This window comes from Eleginops maclovinus, chromosome 14 (assembly GCF_036324505.1).
Source record: "Eleginops maclovinus isolate JMC-PN-2008 ecotype Puerto Natales chromosome 14, JC_Emac_rtc_rv5, whole genome shotgun sequence".
Classification (NCBI taxonomy): Eukaryota; Metazoa; Chordata; class Actinopteri; order Perciformes; family Eleginopidae; genus Eleginops; species Eleginops maclovinus.
The window spans coordinates 4,149,424-4,171,300 of NC_086362.1; the positions used below are offsets into that span (position 1 = coordinate 4,149,424).

Below are 21,877 nucleotides of genomic sequence, written 5' to 3' on the forward strand. Positions count from 1 at the left end.
ATCAATTTGAGAAACATTAATTCAAACATTTTCCCCCTTTTCTAGAAAAGTTCCCTAGAAACATTCTTTGGGGAAAAATCAAAAAACAATGGTCGATTTTTATGTTGTCGAGAAGTAATTTTATTATAAATACTTGTTTGCAGCTCAACTGTCACAAACGTTTACATTCAAACACCATGTTTAAGTCACAAAAAAGTAAATTTGAGTAAAAATAGCCCTTCACTAGACGTCATGGCTGACTGTATAAAACATTACTAACCTTTCCTTCCACATAAGTGAGTGTGGGAACATAAATTTATTTTACTGCTTGATTTCTTTGTGCAAAGTATGATAATACCAAGGCTGTTTCTCTGGTCAGAAATGCAACAGCGTACAGACGTGGTCCTGACCTGTCAATTTAATAATTTTCTACAAGTTCTGTGGTATAAAGAGGTGTTGAGTTCTTCAGGAGTGCTTTCAAATGTTCCCCCTGAAGTCGGCAGGAGTGAAAGGCTGTCCATCATTCACCCGGGCGCCATCATGATCACCGGGTGATGATTGGCTGGTCAGAGAGCTGGGTCCAGCCCAAATGTTTATTTGTCCATCGAGGCCTTGAGGCGGCAGGCCACGATGTGCTCAGGTTCTACATTTGTGCGTTTATCGGGTCTCCGGCAGGCGTTTGATAATCTACTCGTCCTTGTCCATTTCAGTCAGAACAGAGAAGCACACCTTCTGGATCAACACGCCGGATTTAGCTGAAAGAAATGAAGAAGAGAGGAAGGTTTAAACGACCTGTTCATGCACTATTCGACTTTATCCAGATCATTCATATTAAAGCACTCTGCAGCAGCTATGATAAGGGAATAGCTCGAACCGACTTGACTGTGTCCAACACTCCAGCACATTTTAAAGGCAGTTAGGCTGGAAAATTTCCCAGGGTGCACTGCAGTTTTCAGAAATGGGCCCTTTCATTTAGAAAGATAGATATGTTTGTGTTGTATTGGGGCAATTTGCATAAATAATCATGCATTCTCTATAGTTTTTTACTTTAAATCATGCCCCCCCTACATGTTCATTACCCCTCAGCCAAATAACATCTATTTTTGCACCCTTACCCTTTTAATTCCCTCCTTGGACATTAAATCCCTCCCCCAAAGATGCAAAAAAATGTATCCTTCTGACTAGTACCCAACTCTTGCTTTAAATATTTGGGATATCCCTACGCTAATTCACTGCTACACAACAATTACAATAAAAAAAGTATTATTACTAAGGTCATTTGAGACCCCTGCACGGCACAGATGGTTTAAATGTATGAAAGCAATGTGTTAATCCTGCAGTTGTCTTACCGATGAAGCGCCGTAGCGCCAGCGGCCTCTTCGTGGCCGGAGTGTAGATGCAGAGGAAGTAAACGGGAATTCCTGACAGGGCGATGCCGATGCCGATCAGAGAGTTGATGGTGTCACTGTAGAGCGGCACCACCACCAGGAAGACGGTGAGCAGGCAGAAAACGATGGGGAAGATGAGACTGAGCTGAGGGACGAAGAAATGTGGAAGAAATTAGTAGGATAATCATTATTTCTAGAGCCCCTTTCACAACCAGTTAGAAAGTGCTTTGCAAGTGCAGATAAAATGCATTTACGAGATTTGGATTCCACTTTTTATACGGAGGTTTTGATATAGTTTTGCAGATGCTAAATTAAGCCTCCATTTACTTCAATTAATTGTGATTTTTCACCACTTTTGGATTCCTTCTACATCGCTTTCTTCATGACTTCAAGGTAAGCCAGGGTGAGTAATTGATGAATAAATTGTTTTTTGGGTGAATTACTCCTTTAAAATCAACCTGGTTACAGGTACAACTGAATATGTGATAAAGTGATGTCACTTCTGTCACATTTGAAGATGAAAATAATGGTTGTGTTGCATTGTGGGTAATGTAGGCTGCAGGTGATATCTCTGGTTCGGTCTCTTACCTTCAGCGGCCTCTTCCTGTCCGGCTGCTTCCAGCGCAGATACAGTTGCCCCAAAATAGACAGCCCAACGAAGAACCAGTAGCTGAAGCTGTAGTAGTTGATCAGCCTGAAGACGTCTTCTACGCACAGGTATATCAGAGCCATGACGCCCTGCGGAGAGGAACGAAAGGCAACGTAAGTCAGACTGTGATGGATGCAGCAGTGGAATGAAACAGATGTCATGTCATGGACAGGGAATGAACGATGAAGGAGGACTGACGTTGAAGAGCAGCGCAGGGATGGGGGTGTAGCGATGGACGTGGATCATGCACAGGTAGTCGGGCAGGTGGCCCTCTCTGGAGCCCACGAAGAACAGCCTTTAGGGACAAAAAAAAATGGGGGATATTGAGCTACTCTCTCATAAAACCAGAGAAGTCTATAACTTGTGATGAGTCTTGAGCTGCTGCACATCCATACGCTCGATGTCACACCTTTGAGTCTTGGAGAGATTTGTCAAATGTTTTTCGACTGTTTCATACCAAAGGAAGTCCCTGCATGAGTTTTGAAAAGGACCATAATCCCCTTTTAGATTTCACCCCTCTTAATTGAATAATTTCCAGATCTTGAGAGACCTAGATGCCCCAAGAATATCAAAACAGTGGCTGCAATCGTAATCACCACCTCTAGTTCAAAGTGATTTATGCTTTTCAGACTTTTAAGATATATGTTTTCAGAATCCACCCTGCAGATAGAAGCAATGTCAAACTGAAAAAGTCTTCTGTTGCTGTTAGACACAATGAGTAAGGTGCTGATCACGAGGAGATGAAAGGACGACAAAAACAATTTCCCTCACCTAGAGGAAGCCAGGATGGAGGCGTTGAGTCCTCCGAAGCAGGAAAGAGCCACCGCTAAGGGAATGGTCCAGTTCATGACGCCAAACACCTGGTCTGCAAACGTCTACAATCGAAAGCATGAATGGTGTAAATGCACTTGATGGACTCAAGTATTCAGAATCCATTTATCCGACCCACAAAGGGGAGATTTATATTGGTTACAGCGAGGATAGATAGAGATGCTCTTACCACAGCCACAGCATCACTGGCTAAGATTGCGTTCATGGGCAGGACGGCGTAGTAAGCCACGTTTGTCAGGATGTAGATGACGGTGACGATGGGCATGGAGATAGCGATGGCCATTGGCAGATTCCTGTAGTTCACAAAGACAAACAGCAGAGGGAAGCAAAACAAATGAGAAACAGAGGCTTTAAACATCTCGGGGTCAAGATCTGATCGACCCCATGGGTGAGGGGAGGATGGGGATTGTGATAAATTGGGGGGGTTTGTCACTTAATCTCCCTGGGAACTCTGGGAGAGGCTTGTGATCCAATCACATGTGTAGTCTTACTTCATTTGATCAGTGTTTGGCTCTCTGAATCACACCAAAGGGCTCAAACACACACACACACACACACTTTCAATGTGTTTCTTATTGACTGAAACATCAGAGCAGAACTGGCAACCGGTGTGTATGGAAAGAAAGCGTTTCCTTTGGCTTTAGGGGGATAATCTCGTGAAGCAAGTGTTTAATAAAGTGCAGAAAGGTGATTTTTAAACCTTTAAATGTGAGTAAAACACCAGCAAAGACAATACTCAAATCGAAATCATCACGTGTCTCATCTATGTCTGGGGGAAATACAGTGATCGGATTTAAAGGGGAACGTCAATATTTATGAGCATGATCTCTTCTCTTTTAAAACCAGGAACCAAAACTTGTGACGTCATCAAGTGTACAGTCTTTGGCTGCTGCTTATCCTTGTGCTTGATGACATCACACATTTGAGTTTTATCACATTTGCCTTTAGGTTTTCTAAAGATTTGTCACATTTACTCATATTTTTAACAGTTTTATACCAGAGGAATTCCCTGAATGCGTTTAAAAAGGGACTTAATTCCCCTTTTTCGATGTCGCTCCTCTTAATTGGATAATTTCCAGAGCTTGACAGACTTAAAAGATGCCCATAAAATAGTGAAACAGCGTTCGCGATAGAATCAATCCTCCTGTTCAAAGTGATTTATGGTTTTCATGCTTTTCTTTCATTCTGTTCTCTTCTCCTCACCTCTCTGGGTTCTTGATCTCCTCTGTAACGAAGTTGAGGGTGTCCCATCCCGAGTATGAGAACAGAGCCGAGTACAGAGCCAGAGCGATGTGTCCCGGATCCTGAGAGGAGTCATCGAACAGCCCCTCAAAGTTCTGTGTGTGACCTGGAAAACACCAACACAATCATTTCATTTTAACTAGAAATAATGCCCTTATAGTATGTCCTTTGTAAGTATTTTGTAGCTACGATATTGGTGGGTGCGAGATGATTTACTGACCTTGTCCGATCTTCGCCAGGCCCGTGATGATGACCGCGATGAGGGCGATGACTTTGGCGTAGGTGAAGAAGTCCTGGACTCTGGTGCCCCACTTTACATAGGCGCAGTTCACAAAGGTCAGCAAACCTGAGGTAAGCGGAGGAAACCAAAATAACTGGGTAAATAAAACACACAGAAACAAGTCCTTTATATTCTGAGTGGGTGACATTTGCGCTGTAAACTGAGTGTGTGCCGGCATGTTTCCGTATGTGATTTAAGGAAACGCTGCTGCTGACTCAAGCAGACTGGCCTGTTGTTTTTCAGACGAGGAAACAGCTGAGTGCAGCACATACAACCTCACACACACACACACACACACACACACACACACACACACACACACACACACACACACACACACAGAAACACACACACAGGTACAGTTGTGGAAGTCAGTCGCTTAATCTTGTATTTTTCTGCTTGAGGCTGGAGATTTGTGACCCTTTCTACTTAGTGACTCATTGATTGATAGGAAACCTGCTACTTCTTTCCTTATTGCCTTCCTTCACTTCTTGGGAAACATGTTTTCGTGCTTCTTTCTGTGACTTATCTCTCTCCGGCCACTTATCAGCACGTTATCTCTTCAAGTTCGTAAACGTGGCACAGATTGTCTACTCATTCTAAATTGAAATCCTCCTGCAGACAAAATCTTCCAGTGTAAATCCTCCTCTTGGCGCTACGACTTTGTGGAGCGCTGTTTAAAGAAACTCACCTGCAAACAATCTGAGTGGATGCATTTTATCTACAAGTTCACCATGCTTCAACTCACTTATCACTCGAGATGTTAGGATTACATCACCTCCCCCTCCCTCCTTGGTGTTGACCACCTTCAACCGCAGTGAGGGGACGAATCATAACACTATCATCTTCCATCACTTTGACAGGTAGAGGATCATAACAAGCCCCCTTCCCAGCAGGAGGGCCGGTCAAATACAATAAAGCCCAGAGCGAGGGGGAGACTTTGCCACACAGAAGTAGAGGCGTGGTGTGTTGACAGTGAAAGGTTAGGAGGGTGGGAGGTGTGAGATCGGGTAAGGAAGGTCAAATACGGTCCAGATGTAGAGTGTAATGGAGATCTTTAAAAACCCTTACATCAAGGACAACGGATGATGGTTAGCAAAAAGATTTGGTGTTTTGTTACGGCTGATATACCAAAAAACATGTCTTTTTTTAAGGTTTTCAAAAGGTTGGCATTTATTTACGTCGCGTGGCTCAAAAAGTGGTGAAAGAGCGCCGTGTTTGAAATTTGTTAAGCCCATTTCCACAAAGAAAACCAAAAGCATATAAAAATGTAAAGCACTAAGTCAATAGTTCAGATTTTGATGTAAGATTTAAAAGAATGGGAAATCAAGTCAACGTCAGTTTTTACCATTTCAATGAATAGTCGATCCTGATTATGAAATACTAAATCAAGACGTGTACTTTATAAGGAAATTAAGACAATTTAAGAAAATGAAAATTGCACTGAGTATATATTAGGATATTGAGATCGTAAATAAAGATTTTGACTTCATTATTTTAATTATACAGCTTTGCATTGTGTCTCCTGAGCGAGATCAAATTATGGGGGTTTATTAAAATAATGTGCACATCAAAACTTGTTTTCTACTTTGTATCTAGAAGCCTAGATTTGATTTAGATTAATAAAGATTTTTATAACATGTCATCTTATCTCTTTGTTCTTCTTGGCATGAATTGGCTTCCATAGTATTTGACCAACTTTTGCTGAAAGGACATTATTTTTATGTTCTAAGAAATAAGAACTTTTACCAATATTAGTATGACTAAACGCAACTAATAAAGGATACAATTAGATTTGTAGTTTGCAATATTGTATCTGACAGGGGACGTCTTTAGCTCTTCTCCTTTGCTGAGCTGGCAGCAGCCGTTAGCCTCTCAGGTCAGAGTCCTCCCTGCAGGACTTTACCTCACAGCTATCAGCCTCTCCTCCTCCTCCTCAAACTGCTTATCGGTGCATGGCACAAGACTTTATGTGCCGGTATTCAAGTGTGTCTTCACGCATGAATGAGTGGGTGGACGCATGAGTAATATTTATTGCAAACTAGCACAATATGTATATGTTTAATCTCGATCAGGGCTTGTCTGTAAGATATAACTCCGGGGCTTCTTGTGTGGTTGCCTGAGCGTTGGTATTTCGTCGCCTCTTGAATTGAGTTAGGTTGCCTCGGTGAGAAGCGTTGTGGTTTTCTTGTTAGTTTGATTGATTTGTCAGCTTTGCTCTTTCATAGGGTCATTGTGTCTCAGTTACCTAGTCACATCCTTTCACGCAGATTGACTTTAAAGACCAGTCCTCCCGTTCCCATACCAATGAAGAGTTGTGACTCAATTCGTCACATGGATTTCGTAATCTGAGATTGAGTAAAATGGCTTTTTCCTTTTCTTATCCTACTTGGTGCAAACATTTTAAGAGATGCTCGGTTCCCCTTTCATTTGTCAGTAAGCCTGCCTGCTGCAGACCTGCTGACGGCAGCAGCGGTGTCACCATTTTTCACTTCTCTAGTCTACAAAACCGTGGCATACGTCATTGTGTCTCACTTTTAAACTCTTTCTGTATTTGTTTTCCATTCTCTCAATATCACACACACTCCATATGTGTACTTACATATGCAACCAGCAGCCAGCATCCTGTTGGCCAAGTACGGAGCTATACAGGTGGGGAAGATGGGCTGCACCATGTAGTTAGAGAACGTGATGGCTATGACGGCCTGGCTGGTGGGCTCTATGATCAGCAGCGACGTCCACAGACGGATGAAGGCCAGGAAACCACCGAAGGCTTCCAGGATGTAGGCGTAGGATGCACCTGATTTGGTGATGGTGGTCCCCAGCTCGGCGTAGCACAGGGCGCCGAACACGGAGAAGATCCCCCCGACGGTCCACACCACCAGAGAGAGGCCGTAGGAGGCGCTGTGGATGAGGACGCCCTTTGGTGAGACAAAGATCCCCGAGCCGATCATGTTCCCCACGATCAGGCAGACCCCGTTCAGGAGGGAGATCTCCTTCTTCAGCTTCATGGACTCCCCGGCGCTTTCAGTCTTTGCAGACGGGGAGCTGCCATTGCTCTCCTCTTTCGTTGGGGCGGCACTGTAAGATGCCATTGTTCGTGTTTTTGGTGGGTTTTTTAAATATAAGTTAGAAATGTGAATATTTCAGTCACAATTGGAGAATTCTTCTCGTTGATGTGCGACCGAAGACTTTGAAAACTTCCCCCGCAGTTATTTATCATCATCTCCTTCCATCTGTGGAGGAAACGCACGTCATATCAGTGAGGCTGTCACCGTGGAGTCTGATTTTTAGGACAAACATAAAGCAAATACTTGTGTTGTTTCAATCCTGTCCAAATCAAACAAAAATATATTTACATGACCAAAGCGCTAATGTCGGAACAAACATCCAAAAAAACTCATACACTAGTGTGGACTCTGGTGGATTGAGTGAGGGGCAGGTTGTTGGAATGGAGAGCCATTAGGCCGCACAGCAAATGGCCTTTTAAGGTTGAGTGTATTGACAGAGAGGAGAGGAGCAAACACACCACATGCCTGAAAACACCGGCTCTTCATTAGTTACCATACAAGCTGAGGAAGAATTGCCAACAGGGACATACACAACAATTCTGACTCATAGCTGCCCACACAAACACACACACACACACACACACACACACACACACACACACACACACACACACACACACAAACGCACACACATATGCAGAGTTAGAGAGAGTCAGCAGAACTGGTCACATGTTTTCCAAAGTTCATCATCCTCAGCATGTATGGGGTTTGATGATGAGACAAACACATGGTTAACGTCCCTCTGAGATAATAAAGCAAAAATCAAGGGTCATTAAAGGATAGTTAACGGAGTTGTGAATGAGTTACACATGCTGCTTTATGGCCAAGATTGGTATTGGTAGTGGTAACACAGTAAAGATTTTAAGAATAATTTGCAATATTCTGAATTAAAATGAGTTTTCACTGAAGAAAACTATCTTTTTTAGGTGATTTAAGGGTGAAATAATGTCCAAGCACAGATATACTTGTTGTATATGTAACTGTTTCAAGACTATTTTCTTGACAATCTGATGTTTGATCATTTCATTTAAACCCAAGGTGAATATCTCACCTTTAAGTTGCCCAAAAAGCTCTTTCTTGATGAGCAAAGCCAGATAGAGATTGATCAAACAACCAAGAACAAAGCCTAAGACTATACTCCAAAACACAACAATACCTCAATAGGAAGGTTGGATAAAAAATGTGGAGATTTTCTGGATTTACTGTAAATGTAATCAAGAAATTAGAATGAAATACCATGAGGTGAAGGTTAGGGTTACCTTGAAGCAGCAGCAGCAGCAGCAGATCAGTAGCACGTGGGTTCACCAAGGAGTGACTGAGAAAGGAGAAGGACAGTAGATTGAGTCTTCCTGCATGTGATCAAACGTGTGCCACACAGGCGAGGCTCTTACAGTTCAAGGTCCGAAAGCCGCTGATAAGTGTAGTCCTTCATGAGTTACTCAAGGTTAGATCCTGGATACAGAAAATCCTCTCAACTCAAGTGTGTAGGGACATATTTCAGCCCCTTCTTACAGGCACTGAAACTCATCTTTTATTGTCATTAAGGAGTTTTGTTTCAAGGATGTCATGGAGGAATCACCTGGTTACGGGATGTCTAACTTGGATCAGTAAATAAAAGGTTGATTTGTAACATCATTTTGAAATCACAAATATAGCCTCCCACAAAATTGAAGGCTTTACTGCTATATGCACAATAGCTACAGCTAGTTTGCAATGGAAATATTACTCCAACATAAGAAAATGACATAAAACAGTGACACAATGATGAAAGTAAAATGCAGGAGTAAGTAAATTGTGTACATGTAGAACTGATGGGATTTCAAGGACCATTTATTACAGTGGTAAAAGATAACAAGGCACACATTTACTGGCATCACAGGTTAATACATGATCCACAGGCTGGCGTTGTAAACCTGTGTCAGTGAGCATGGATTATCAGGAAGAGTGATGAGATAGTAGAAGCAGCAGTTTTTGGGGAGACTTACCTTCTAGTGGAGCGACTTTATCTCCCAGTGTTTCCTCTTGGTCCCGAATGATGTGTTATTTCTTATATCTTCTCCCCGGATAACCCTCTCTTTGTTGTTGCTCTCTATTACAGTCGTCTTCCTCCGCGTCTTTACGCAGCTGTTTCCTCTGCCTCTGACTTTTCCTCTGCGCTCCTCAGCTCATGAACTTGTGGCTCTTATGTACTCTTATTCTACTAGCGAGGAAACGAGTCACACCAGGGGAGGGAGGGAGGAAGAGGGAGCGTAATGGCCTCGCATTGTGTGTCCTGAGTGAGTTATTATGGAATTATTGGGGTTTTAATTAAATTATCTCGCACATCAAACACGTGTTATCAAGTGAGGAGGAACGGGTAGTGCTTTGGTGGATGGAAATCACTGCGACGCACTGGAGTGAGCGTTACATAATGGGTATATTATAATAGAGTCGTAAATTCACAGTTTCTAAAGTAATCAACATTGTTTTGATATAACTCAAAGTTGAAAGTAATACATTAATCTAAGTACTGTTGTTGATTACACATTTGAGGTACTTTATTAGAGTATTCCGATTTGTATGTCACATTTTATACGACTTTTCCCTATGTACATTTATTTAGATATTAGACAACAGGCTTTATAAACTCACATTGTTAATACAAATGATTATGAGCACATAAAATGATATAATATGATGATATATTTATCGATTAAGCTGCCCAGCAACTTTATGAAACTTAAAGATATACTTCAAATGCATATTTAAGAAAATGATCTGATTGTAAATTATTTAAAAACAAACAAAGATCGTCTGAAGTTCATTATTTATGTTCTATATAAAAAAAATATTGCTGTTTAAATCATGTTGGTTTAAAATATGTTTTAAAAAATGTAAAAAGCGAAACAAGATTGCATCATGGACTGTGAAACGGTTCCTCTTGTTCGATGAATCGTCCACAGACAATAGCTCCCTCTCGTGGATCTAAATTATATTGAGGAACATGGAGTCAGTGACTTTATCTGACCTCAAAATAAGAGAGTTCACATCAAGGAATTATTATCTTTTCTCGGGTTTTATTTTAGTGGTGTGAACATTGGAGACATTAATAAAAGTGTGACATATTTTTGTAGAAAGATTAAAATAAGTTTATTAAAATTAACAAAAGTCTCCTGACACAAAGCAATTACAGGCAGTATTTAAACATTTAATACATGGTTTATAACACACTATCCAGCTATAAAAAGTGTTTAATGTATAGTAAACAGTTAATTTACCCTGTGAAGTTTACTGTATTATATCTCATGATCTTGTTATACAGCTAACTATTGATGAAATTATTTACTATATACTAATGTCTGCCTACACCTAAATAAACTATACTAATGTCTGCCTACACCTAAATAAACTATATACTAATGTCTGCCTACACCTAAATAAACTATATACTAATTGATAAAAGTGGCTACAAAATGCTAAATAGGGAGCCTTAAGATAGGTGCTTTCCATTTGTGTTTTTTCTGAAAGTGTATCTAACATCAGCTTCTGTGTGTTTGTCGTTCTTTATAAATAGGGTGACACAAACTCTCTGATAAGCACATCATGAAAAACATTAACTGTGTGATTCTGTCATATTTTAGTTGAATGGCAGCTATAATGACCGAAATCATGCTAATCAACGACCAATGTGGGAACAAAGAGCTTTTTGTCTTCCACCTGTTGACTCTTCTTGAGGTTAAACATGCATTACGCAGGACATTTAACACACCTTTAAAAGTTTTTCCAAAGATTGGAATCAATGATTGATGTTGATTAAAGCTTCTCGATAAGTGATAATGTGTTACATGTGATCGACCATCACACCTGTTGTCTTCACCTCCATCTCACGCCTCCTTTCTTAAACTACAAACTATTTCAAATACTTTCTTTTAAAGCATGTGGAAAACTTCTCACAGATTAAAAAGGAAATGTTGACTCTAATTAAATGTATTTTGTCAACAGGTTCCACATCATTTAGTTAGTTTAAAAATTAAGTAAAAATATGTTAAGATCTTCTAACTTAATGAGTATTTTTAACAGGAACACAATTCAGTTTAAAATATAACTTTGAGTCAACAAGATATAGCTATTTATGCTTACCCAAATTAAATCAACTGTTGAATGAAAATAACTTTTTGTCTTCCAAAAATATTAGTTTTTTTCTTTAATTGTAGGTTAAATATATGCATATTTCATGGAATCAGAAACCTTTTGTTTCTGAAGATGATTGATCAAAGCTTCTTGATAAGTGATAATGTGTTACATGTGATCGACCATCCCATCACACCTGTTGACTTCTGTCTCCTCTTTCATCTCTCTGCTCCTCTCTAAACCTGAAAACTATTCAAATGTTCTTTTTCTTTCTTCTTTCGTTTTTGATTGAGACACGTCCCGTGTTGCCCACAAAAGCATGTGGACAAACTTCTCACACATGGCTCTTTTCACTCCTTTTGTCCCGCTCTCTGCCCCTGAGCATTCTTCTCCGTGGTTACTGGTTGTCATGGATTCAGGAGCCCCATGTAGGCTAAAAAACTGGAGGGATTAAAGGCAGCCATTTTGGGGACAGCTGGGCCAGGTTGGTCCATGTTGCCCCCTGTCCCGCTCCCAGTCACTCTGGGGGGAAGAGGGGTGGCATTGTGTGAGGATTAGAGCTTCCTGTGTGTCAGCTCATTACATGGGGTGGGAGGAGGGGGGAGTACAGGGGTGAGCAGAAAGAGTGAGGGAGAGAAATGAAAGAGAAAATGAAAGAGGGTGCGTATAAAAGAGCGTATGACACAGAGGGGAGGGAGGGAGGGAGGGAGGTGGCGGCCTCTACAGCTGCACCCTCAATCACACTCATACAGGCTCTGATTATCCTTTTCACACATACACACACACACACACACACACACACACACACACACACACACACACACACACACAGTAGTGGGGAACTGCAACATATTAAAAGACATTGAGGACAAAAAAAGGCAGAATTAGGAGACAGCTAGTCCAGACAAAGAACCCCCCCCCCGATCCAGACACACCGAGAGCTGGAACAAACAAGCGAAAACTGACCAACAGCACACAGAATAAGAGACATGCAAACAGAATACTTAAACGGATAAATGAATTCACAAAGACAGGCTTAAAGTGAACCCAGAACAAAAAAATATACAGAAAACCACAGACGAGCAACAAACCAGTCTCCTCTTCACATCGCCATTGTTTTATTTATCTTTTATACATCACATGGGAGGCATGGGAACATAGTTTGTCATTGCTACAACAAGGGGTTTACAAGGAATACTAAACTGGGTGAAACAGGAATGCAGTGAGTGCATACAATTTCTGCCGGAGCAGAAAACTCTCAAGTACTTTGAGAGAGAGGAGAACAGGGGGAATGGGTGTGGGGGGAGAAAGATAAAGGAAAGGGAATTATAACAGACAGGGCTCATCCTTGTTGTCAATTTGACCCCGAAGATGGTATCGACAACCAAAAAAAAAACATTTACAATCATCAGTTTGAATAAGCTGCAAGGAGCTTTTACAGCTATAAGTACAAGGACTTCTCACAAAAGTACTGACCATGTAACACAATCATGGTCATTATAATTATCATCATGGTTACCATCATTGCTAATGTGTTTAAGGAGATGTCTCGGGAGCACAGGACACAGTGCAACTCACAGTGCAACTCACAGTGCAACTCAGCACATCAGAAACATGCTTTCAGCAGCATGGCATTAAGAAACAGGAAAGGAAAAGGTAACATTAAAAGGCATAAAAGGTAACCGCTGCTCATATTTACAGACGTTGGCCATTACTAAACTGGCCTATTTTGGTATGGAGTTCATGTTGTAAAATGCTGGATCGTCCTTCTACAGCTTATACAGTATGTGCCGAAAAAGGTGTCAGCAAACGAAAGCGCAAACAAATAATTCTCATTGTGACAATTCTGTGAAGTGTGTAAGATAAGGCCTCACTGTGGTCTTTGAAATACAAAAATAGCATAGCTAAAATACTACATTCACAAATCTCTTGCAAAACTACAACTTCATCTATCAGCCTAGTACAAAAAGGTAAACATGAATTAGAATTAAGTCTACAAAAACATTCTATAAAAAAATACATTCCCTTGTCAGGACCCTTTTAAAGACTGACTGCAGTCACTCAATGATACTAACTCTACACAGTAGTGTCCATAGACTCGCCCGGGACAACACCGACAGGTTTACTATCTGTGCTGTCCTCCTTCTCAGGTGATTTAGCCAATCCCTGATTTTCTTCTTGGTCTTCCGGGTTCTTATTGGCTGAATTTGAGCTGCAATCCTCCGCAATGTCAGTGTCATTGGTTTGCGCCTTGACGGGGGTCGAAGCTCCAGGATGAGTTTTCATATGGCCCTGTTGATGAAAGAGACACAACATAATAGTTAATTACCCACACATCCTGATTAATGAATGAAATCTAATCTTGACAGTGCACAAAACAACCTCCAAATCTAAATCTTTTGACTTAAGTTAGTTGAAATTCTTACCTTAAGTCCACTGCGACTGGCGTATGCCTTCCCGCACTGGGAGCAGCTGTAGGGTTTGTCAGAGCGGGGAAGCTGGGCTGGGACGGAGGGCTCTGGGTCCTCTGAAGGCTTTTCTTGCCCGTCGTTACTGTCCTCCATTGGAGCATCCTTCTCCAACTCTGAATCCAACGCATGCAAAGGCTCTATTGTTGTAGTGGTCTCACTCTTGCCTTTGCTTTGTGAAGCATCACTCTCTTGAGTCTCCTGTGGTTCATTGCCACTGGCCTCTTCAGCTTCAGAGATAGCTTTGGGGCTGGCAGGTGGGGTGAGTGCAGGTGAGGGATTTGCAGCTGGGGTTTTGGGGTTGGAATCGGGACTTGTAGTGGGTTTGTCTGAGGAGCAAGCTTCATCCTTATTAACCCCGGATTGCAGCGTATCATTGTTTACTCCAGGCTTTGAAACACACAGAGATAAAGGGGTGTCATCTGCCTCTGCGTCTCCATTCAATACAGCTGAATGAGAACTAGCTACGGGTGCTTTGAATGGGCTGGTGCTGACCAGGTCAGCATGGGTCTCCTCTTCAGAGTGCATGGAGCCGTTGATTGAGATACCATCAGCTAGGGTGTTGTCTCCCAGTCGCAGGGGGTCCTCTGCTCCCACTGAGGGGGGATTACGGGTCAGGGGTGGGCTAACACTCAATGTGGTGCCCTCTGATTCTTCTGTCTTCACAGATGTGTCATCAGCAGCTATGGTTTTCTTAAAAGTAGACCCTGAGGTGAGAGCATCAATTGGAGACTTGGAGCGTGTTGTCAGGGCCAGAGGAAGGAGTTGTGGTGCTTTAGATGGGGAGTCATTCTCACGCTGATTGAAAACAGCAGCTGTTTCTCCTGCTTCTTCAGGAGGCATATCTTCATCAGGTGGTATTTGTCCACCCAGGTGCAAGCGGATATGGTGCTGAAGAACCAAGGCGTTGGTGAACTTGCGTGGGCACAATGGGCAGGAGTTCAAGGCACGGGAGTTGGCCGGTCTGGCACGGTGAGTGGCCAGGTGGGCTCTAAGGCTGCCCTTTGTGGAGAAGGAACGACCGCACTGCTTACAAGGGAAGGGGCGCTCTCCCAGATGTGTGGCCTGATGCAAGCGCAAAGCTCTGGGGCAGCTGAGAACACGCAGGCAAACGCCACACTGATTAGCAGCCTGGGCAGTAGGCAGAGAGTGAGTCGTCATGGTAGTTGTAGTGCCAGAGCCTAAGACTCCCTGGCTGGTCATGAGTCCAGTAGCATTGGCACTTGGGCTCAGGCCGAGAGCAGCCAACATTTCCCTGCGATAGGCACTGGAGGTGGTGGACAGGTCATGGCCGTATGTATCCCCGTGAGCATCAGCGGATAATAGTGATGAGGCGGAGGAAGAGGCCCCTCGCTGTGGCTGCTTTTCAAGCTTCTGCACCAAGCGTTGCAACTTGGAGGTGTCTGAGGTTTGGGTAGAGGTGGTGGGCGAAGATGAAGAGGAGGTTGATGGTTTGGGGAAAGGTGGAAAGGGGAAAGGTAGCTGATGGGGAGAAGTGAGGTGGGCGGCGGAAGGGTGGCCTGGGGGTCGGAGAAGTGCAAGGTGGTGAGAGGAGGTGCCGTCAGGGAAGAGAATCTTAGGAAGGTGGGCCAGTTGGGAGTATGGGGAGGCAGAATGGAGGGCAGAGTGAGGAGGTGTGTTTTCATCAAATCGCTGCTGCTTTATTCCTTTGAACTGGCTGCCCATACCGGGGGAGGAAGACGAGGATGTAGAGGAAGGAGGCAGTCCAGTGCCGGACACGCTGGCAGCAGCTGCAGCTGAGGCTCTGTTCAGCTGAAGCAGTGAATGGGCTGTGGACAGCAATGCCATGTCCACTGACGGGGGCAGAGGTAGAGAGGAGGGCGATGGCCGAGAGGACGCACCAGACAGGAATCCTAGAGCCATGTTTTCTGTCATCCCAGGAATGCTTCCTTTCACAGCGTTAAATTGCTCGTCATCATCAGCACGCCGTTTTCTCCTTCTCTGGATGGGGCTGGGAGCAGGAAGTATTGGTTCTGACAGTGCTGGGGGCAAAAGAGAAAGAGACAACTCCGGGTTCTGCTCTCTGTGTCGCAGGAAATGGGCTTTCAGGTTCCCTCTGGTTGTGAAACGGCTCAAACAGACTGGGCACTGGTAGGGCCTTTCACCTGTGTGGGACCTCAGATGGATCTGGAGTGAGGAATCGCTGCTCAACACCTTTCCACAAAAACGGCACACGTGTTGATGGCGTGATGCTGAGGAGGAAGAGCCCAGGGAGGAGCTGGGCTGGATATCCTGGGAATGACTGGCGATAGGAAGGGGAGGGGTGGGGAAACTGAGACCATTGCTATGACCAAACGAGCCTGTGTTGGATGATTTCTCGTGGAGGTAGCGTGGTGGTAGGCCCAGTGACAAGGACAGAGGGTGTAGGGAAGCAACAGACGAGCTCATGGAGGATGACATAGATGAGGAAGAGGTAGAGGAGGATAGAGCTCTGCTGCCATTGACATGTGTAGCACCTGATTTGGAGATGGGTGGCTGTGGGAAGAGGGAAGAGGGAAGCCCAGTCAAAAGCGATGAGGTTGTGGTTACTGGCGTGGCAGTGGAGGGGTGTGTTGGGGATGAAGATGCTGCTCCGAGGGACTTCTGGTTGCAATCTGCACCACTGACCTGTGGGTTATTATCATGGCCAAAGACAGCGCCTCCCAGCCTTAGAACATGCCTACAGATCTCCTCAGTTATCTGCATCTGGTGGATTTGCCTCTGCTGTAAAACCCTCAGCTCTTCCAGGAGAATTGCCAAGGTGGGCGACACCTGGATCTGTCCCTGATGCCCAGGAGAGCTGGATGCCTGGTGATGACCTGGACTGGAGCTGTCGCGGCGAGGCAGCACATACTGAGAAGAAGAGGAAGAGGAAGAGGAGGACGAGGTAGTGGTGGTGGCTGAGCTGCCCATCGTTGGGGAGGCCATGGTGGAGTGAGGGTTTCCTTGGTGGGGCAGGCTGTGGGAGCCTGAGGTTTGACCCAGGGGAGGAGGTGAGTGAGTCTGGGATGATAGCGAGGGGTGAGGAAAGTCTGGGGATAGGGAAGAATGGGTGTTGGGGAGGGAAGTGGTGAAGGGGGCGATGTGGCTGGGCCAGTGGGGAGGAGGCGAGCTCTCGCTGGGCAAGGAGGGCGCGTGGAGCCCACCAGGGGATGGGCGAGGGGCCAAAGGCGGCTGGCAGTCCTGGAGAGAGGTGGGGGATGAGGAGGAGGACCCTGATGAGGTAACTTCTGAGCCAAGAGATGTGGAGGGTGACTTCATACCCAGGTGATCATCTGAGGATTGATAGAAAGAAATATTTGAAAAACTTTTATTCCATTCTGTTTATTTCTTTGCAGGCATTATTGTGTCTCCAATATCAGACCAAATATCAAGGTATGTAAATTCATTAAAACGTCCCGCTCCAGATACAGTCTGTTTATTTCATTAATTTTACTTATTGTTTACAAGTTTAGTTTGGAAGTGTGTGTGCATACCAAAAGATCAGGTTACGACTTCAAAAGAAATGCCTGCAAGGAAATGGCCTTGAACAAGCAAATAAACAACAGGAAGAAACTCTGAAGTCTATGAGTCTTTGTAATGTCTTGTCTCAATCTGTGCTCTCCGGTGCAAAACTCCTCAAACATCTTGCACACACAAAAAAGCTTACAGACCACCTTGCTGCTATGGCAACACATTTTAGAGGACAATGGGCATCACCAAGACAACCCATAACCCCTCTTAACCCACCCCCTCCCTACAGCAGTTACGTCTTTCATCTCCCTATTCACCCTTCCCCCCTTACGTCACAGTACAGGTCAAGGGTCAGGCCAAGCTAAGGGTTCTGGGCACTGTCCAGACACTCTGATTGGTCAACTAATCTGACCTGTGCTGCTCGGGGGTCAAATTCTTTCAGAATCTTGAGCACAGAGTGAGAAAGAGTAAAAAGAAAAGAAGGGGGAGGGTAACAACAATGGAGAGACAAACTAACTATTCCCTCCTGGAGTGATATAGTGATGGAATGAAAGACTGTACCTAAGTGAAATTCCTTCTCTGTGACTTCTGAGCAAACCTTAACCTGCAGGAAATATAAGAATAACTACCAGGCTAAAGTTTCCTTTAAGGAAGTTTACCTGCAGAGAGTCTAAAGTGCATGCATTTGAAGATATAACCCATTGTATCACAGAGCAAGTGCGAGAGCAATTTCTCTTTCCCCTCTGAATCTTTTTTTTCTCATCCATCTGAGCCCCCCCCCCCCCCAACTGTGTAGGAGTATACAGTCAATAGGGTTGGGGGCGAGAAAGAGGGATAAAGAAAGGGGAGGGAAGTATTGAGAAGGTGGAAAATGGGGGAAGAGGGGTGCATAAGAGAGAAAGGCATGGACGAAGAGCAAAGGAAGAAGAGAATAGATGGGTGGAAGATTAATCTTTACCAAAAACACTGGCTTCCCTTCCCCCCACCCATGCACTTTATTGTTAACAAATAAGAGGGTGCTCTATACTAATCAAAGACCTCCAGCAGTCAGCGCTGAGCAGCCTGTTGGTTTGCTGGAAGACCAACAGCAAATGAAAATGGCCACAGATGTATGTTAGTTAATCCTACTCTATTCATTTCACAGAGACACGTTTATTGGCCCCAACCAAAGTGCCTAAGGCCCCCATTTAGTGGGGCCCATTACAGTGAATGGCTGAGCAGGAGGGGTTTCCTTAGTTGACAAACTTAGATCTTCAACTTTTTGGTTTGTTAAATCAGGTGCGTTTGTTGGAATGTGGCCATGCATAAATAAACTTGTGAAAGTCACCGCAAACAAAGACACAAAACAGCCCAAACAGCGCACACAATTCATGTGCGTCGAAACACAAACTGTTGCTTTGGTTACGTTTTCAAATTGTTTGTTTTTTTAAGACTCTGAAAGTAAGTGCCGCATGCAGTTTTGAGCACCATTTGTTTGCAATCTTGTTGCACTCTTTCACGATATCCAACACAAAAACTCATGCACACTCGTAAATATGTGTACTCACCGTGAGATAGCAGCCTTGGGCCCCCCGGATCCGAGTTAACTAGATGCTGGGGTCGCTTCTGCTTCCGGCGTGACATGATTCACTGCGACTGAGCGAGAGAGGGGGGCATCAGTTTGTTGAATGGCAGTAGGCACGTTTTTGCGCACTTGGAAGCGCTCCGGAAACCCTCCAAGCATTTAAAGTTCAAGAGTTGCGCACATCCCGCAAGTCACGGAATAAAAAAGGAAATGTCAAAAGAATATGTAAGCTTACTTAAAAGTGATAAAAGAACGTATGCTTTTTAGAAGAATCTTAAAAAAGGTAGCAATAGGTATTTGCAAATCCGCAGGTCTGCACCGTGCCATATGAAGCTACCGTGAGTGCGTGTGTGTGGCTGTTTCCTAAAGTCTCTTCTCCCCCAAAAAACTTGTCCAATTTGCGCCCCTCCTCTCCCACTGCTGCCCGCTGCATGCACATACAGGGAACACACACACACACACACACACACACACACACACACACACACACACACACACACACACACACGCCATACACACTCACAAACACACACAGAACCACTCCTTGTTCTTCAATGATATTTGCATTTCAATGGCGTGTAACACACAGCCTCCCTGCTTCTCTCTTTCTCATTCTCCCCAGCTTTATTTTTCTTTACACACTCACGCAGCAGCTATAAACTTTCAATAAAACATGACAATTAGGTGTCAAAGCCGTTGGATGGCTTGAAAACAAATGTAAATGTGTGTTGGAATCATCTATTTGACTATAATCTAAATGTTTAAATACTGTCTGGAGGAAGATACATCATTGTGGGTCAAATTAAGATGCAATAACATGTCTAAAAGAAGTAACAGGTGACATTTCCATCTGGAAACATCTGTTTAGGTGTACTGCAGATACTTTTATAATTTCAGCAAGGTGGATAAATAGTCAAATCTAAGCCATAATTTGACTTGCAGGTGGTTTCCAACACTCAAAAATCCCTTTTTCCCCAATCGTTTTAATAAGCCGGATGAGGAGTGAACATGCGATATTTCTACCCTTTGATTTCCAGAGGGCCAATTATCAACAACAGCGCACTGAGTTGTGTGCAAGTGGGGCCACACAGCCATTCTGCACGCATGTATTTCGTGTGTTATCACCAAGCGTATAATACCCACCCACCCCCCCCCCCCTCCCCTGCCCCCCAGAAAAAAAGCATCTTACACTGGAGCTCTATTTAAAAGGCAGAGAATAGATGGGAATCTTTGACAATGGCGTGCTGGACACAGTTGAGTGAGCATCTCCCCTCTCTCACTATGAACCCCCGGATCCACTGCTGCACAGCACAATGCCCCTCTTTCACCCCCCGCCTTTACTCCTGTACCACGTGGAGAATTGGATAAAAGAGAGAGAGAGAGAAAAGTGGGAGGAGGTGGAGGAGGAGGAGGAGGAGAAGGGGGGCCATATTTAAGTAGGTGTCTCAGATTATACATATATCCACTCAGAGGCTGTGTAAGAAGGGCGTTATTTGATTTGAGGGGGGAAGTTACTGCCATGTTTATATAGGGTTTGCAGGAGTGTTCATTAAAATGTCTCACTTAATCCAATTTCATCATCACTTGAAAAATAAACTGAGAGTAAAGCTAAAATCCAGGTTGCATTAAGACTGCACAATAAAAAATACTCCATTCAATTAAATTCTAATTGTCACTCAAAAACAAATGCATATAGCCGGACTTTCATACAATCATAACGGTGAAAGAATTACTTAGATCTTGTACTTGAGTTAACATAGAAGCTAATTAAATAACCTCTATACAAAATGTTACTCAACTAAAAGTTCAAAAGTATTACCATCTAAATACACTTTAAGTATCAAAAGTAAAAGTACTCATTGTGCAGATTGACCCATTTCAGGATATTATTTATTGCTTTTGATTTAATGTACTTAGGAACTTAAACCACTCGTAACGTTACCAAAATCAAAAGTAGCCTGTATTCAGAAGGAAACAATGTTTTCTTTCTCTGCCAATTAATATCTCAAATTCAGTCGTTTCAGATTTAATTTAGGGAAACATTTTTAATTCTCAGTATAAAGTGATTGTGTTGAGACAGGGGTGTCCAAACTTTTTCCACTTTGGGCCACACATAGAAAAACATATGAAGGGACGGGCCACTTAGTAGAGGGGAGGTATATTGTTCGTAAGTTAATTGATAAGTTATCAAAATCAATCAAATGCAGGTATCAGGAATCAAAGGTTTACATTGGGTTTCATTTATTTTGTGACAAGTGTTGGCAGTTCATTCCTTAAAACACAAGACTCAGGTTGCTTATAATAAGGGGGAATATGAAGGGTACATTTCACATGTGTTTTGCAAATAAGTTATTGGGGGGTTTTTTATTAACCAAGATTTGTCAGAAAAAGGTTTTCAAATTTAATTGACTGATTTTATTTGAAAAGTTGGCTTATTACTCATGAATACTACTGTGTAATATATGTTTACATATGCATTTAATAAGTACAATATAAGGAAAGCACAAGTTTAATATTCCATTATGCTTTTTAAATTAGCTGAGGGCAGATTCCAAATGGACAATGGGCTGCATTTGGCCCCCGGGCCGTAGTTTGGACACCCCTCTGTTGAGAGTTTACCGTTGAGAGTCTGAGTGGTAATCAGCCAATCAGAATACAGTATTCATTTAGCGTCACCTGCAGAGTGAAGAGCTAACTGGTCGGTTGGTGGCTAATCTCCCGAAATTGTCTTCAATTTCCCTTTAAAGTGTCAGTTAAAGTTGATCTATATATACGTTAAGAAGTCAGAGTAGTTCTCTTTAAAAAACAGTGGTTAAACAAAACGCGGAGTTAGAACTAAGCA

At 43.3% G+C, this 21,877-nt stretch overlaps 2 protein-coding genes across 3 annotated transcripts; both read right to left on the minus strand.

Annotated features, from left to right (window-relative positions):
• Positions 1–96: 96 nt before the first annotated feature.
• Positions 97–9,620, minus strand: slc7a7 (solute carrier family 7 member 7). Of its 2 annotated transcripts, none has more exons than XM_063900709.1 (11): positions 9,426–9,620; positions 8,700–8,755; positions 6,972–7,605; positions 4,310–4,435; positions 4,051–4,195; positions 3,017–3,140; positions 2,788–2,891; positions 2,215–2,311; positions 1,956–2,105; positions 1,329–1,512; positions 97–734 (listed from the first exon to the last, which is right to left on the minus strand). In XM_063900709.1, the coding sequence occupies exons 3-11, from the start codon at positions 7,462–7,464 to the stop codon at positions 667–669; spliced, it is 1,491 nt and encodes a 496-aa protein (XP_063756779.1). In that variant the 5' UTR covers positions 7,465–7,605; positions 8,700–8,755; positions 9,426–9,620; the 3' UTR covers positions 97–666. The 2 variants fall into 2 exon arrangements, with proteins under 2 accessions (XP_063756779.1, XP_063756780.1); XM_063900710.1 differs by having other exon boundaries at positions 8,677–8,755.
• Positions 9,621–12,765: 3,145 nt separating this feature from the next.
• Positions 12,766–19,094, minus strand: si:ch211-212k18.5 (sal-like protein 4). The gene is made up of 3 exons (XM_063900901.1): positions 19,019–19,094; positions 13,977–17,293; positions 12,766–13,842 (listed from the first exon to the last, which is right to left on the minus strand). The coding sequence occupies exons 1-3, from the start codon at positions 19,092–19,094 to the stop codon at positions 13,627–13,629; spliced, it is 3,609 nt and encodes a 1,202-aa protein (XP_063756971.1). The 3' UTR covers positions 12,766–13,626.
• Between the last annotated feature and the right edge of the window lie 2,783 nt (positions 19,095–21,877).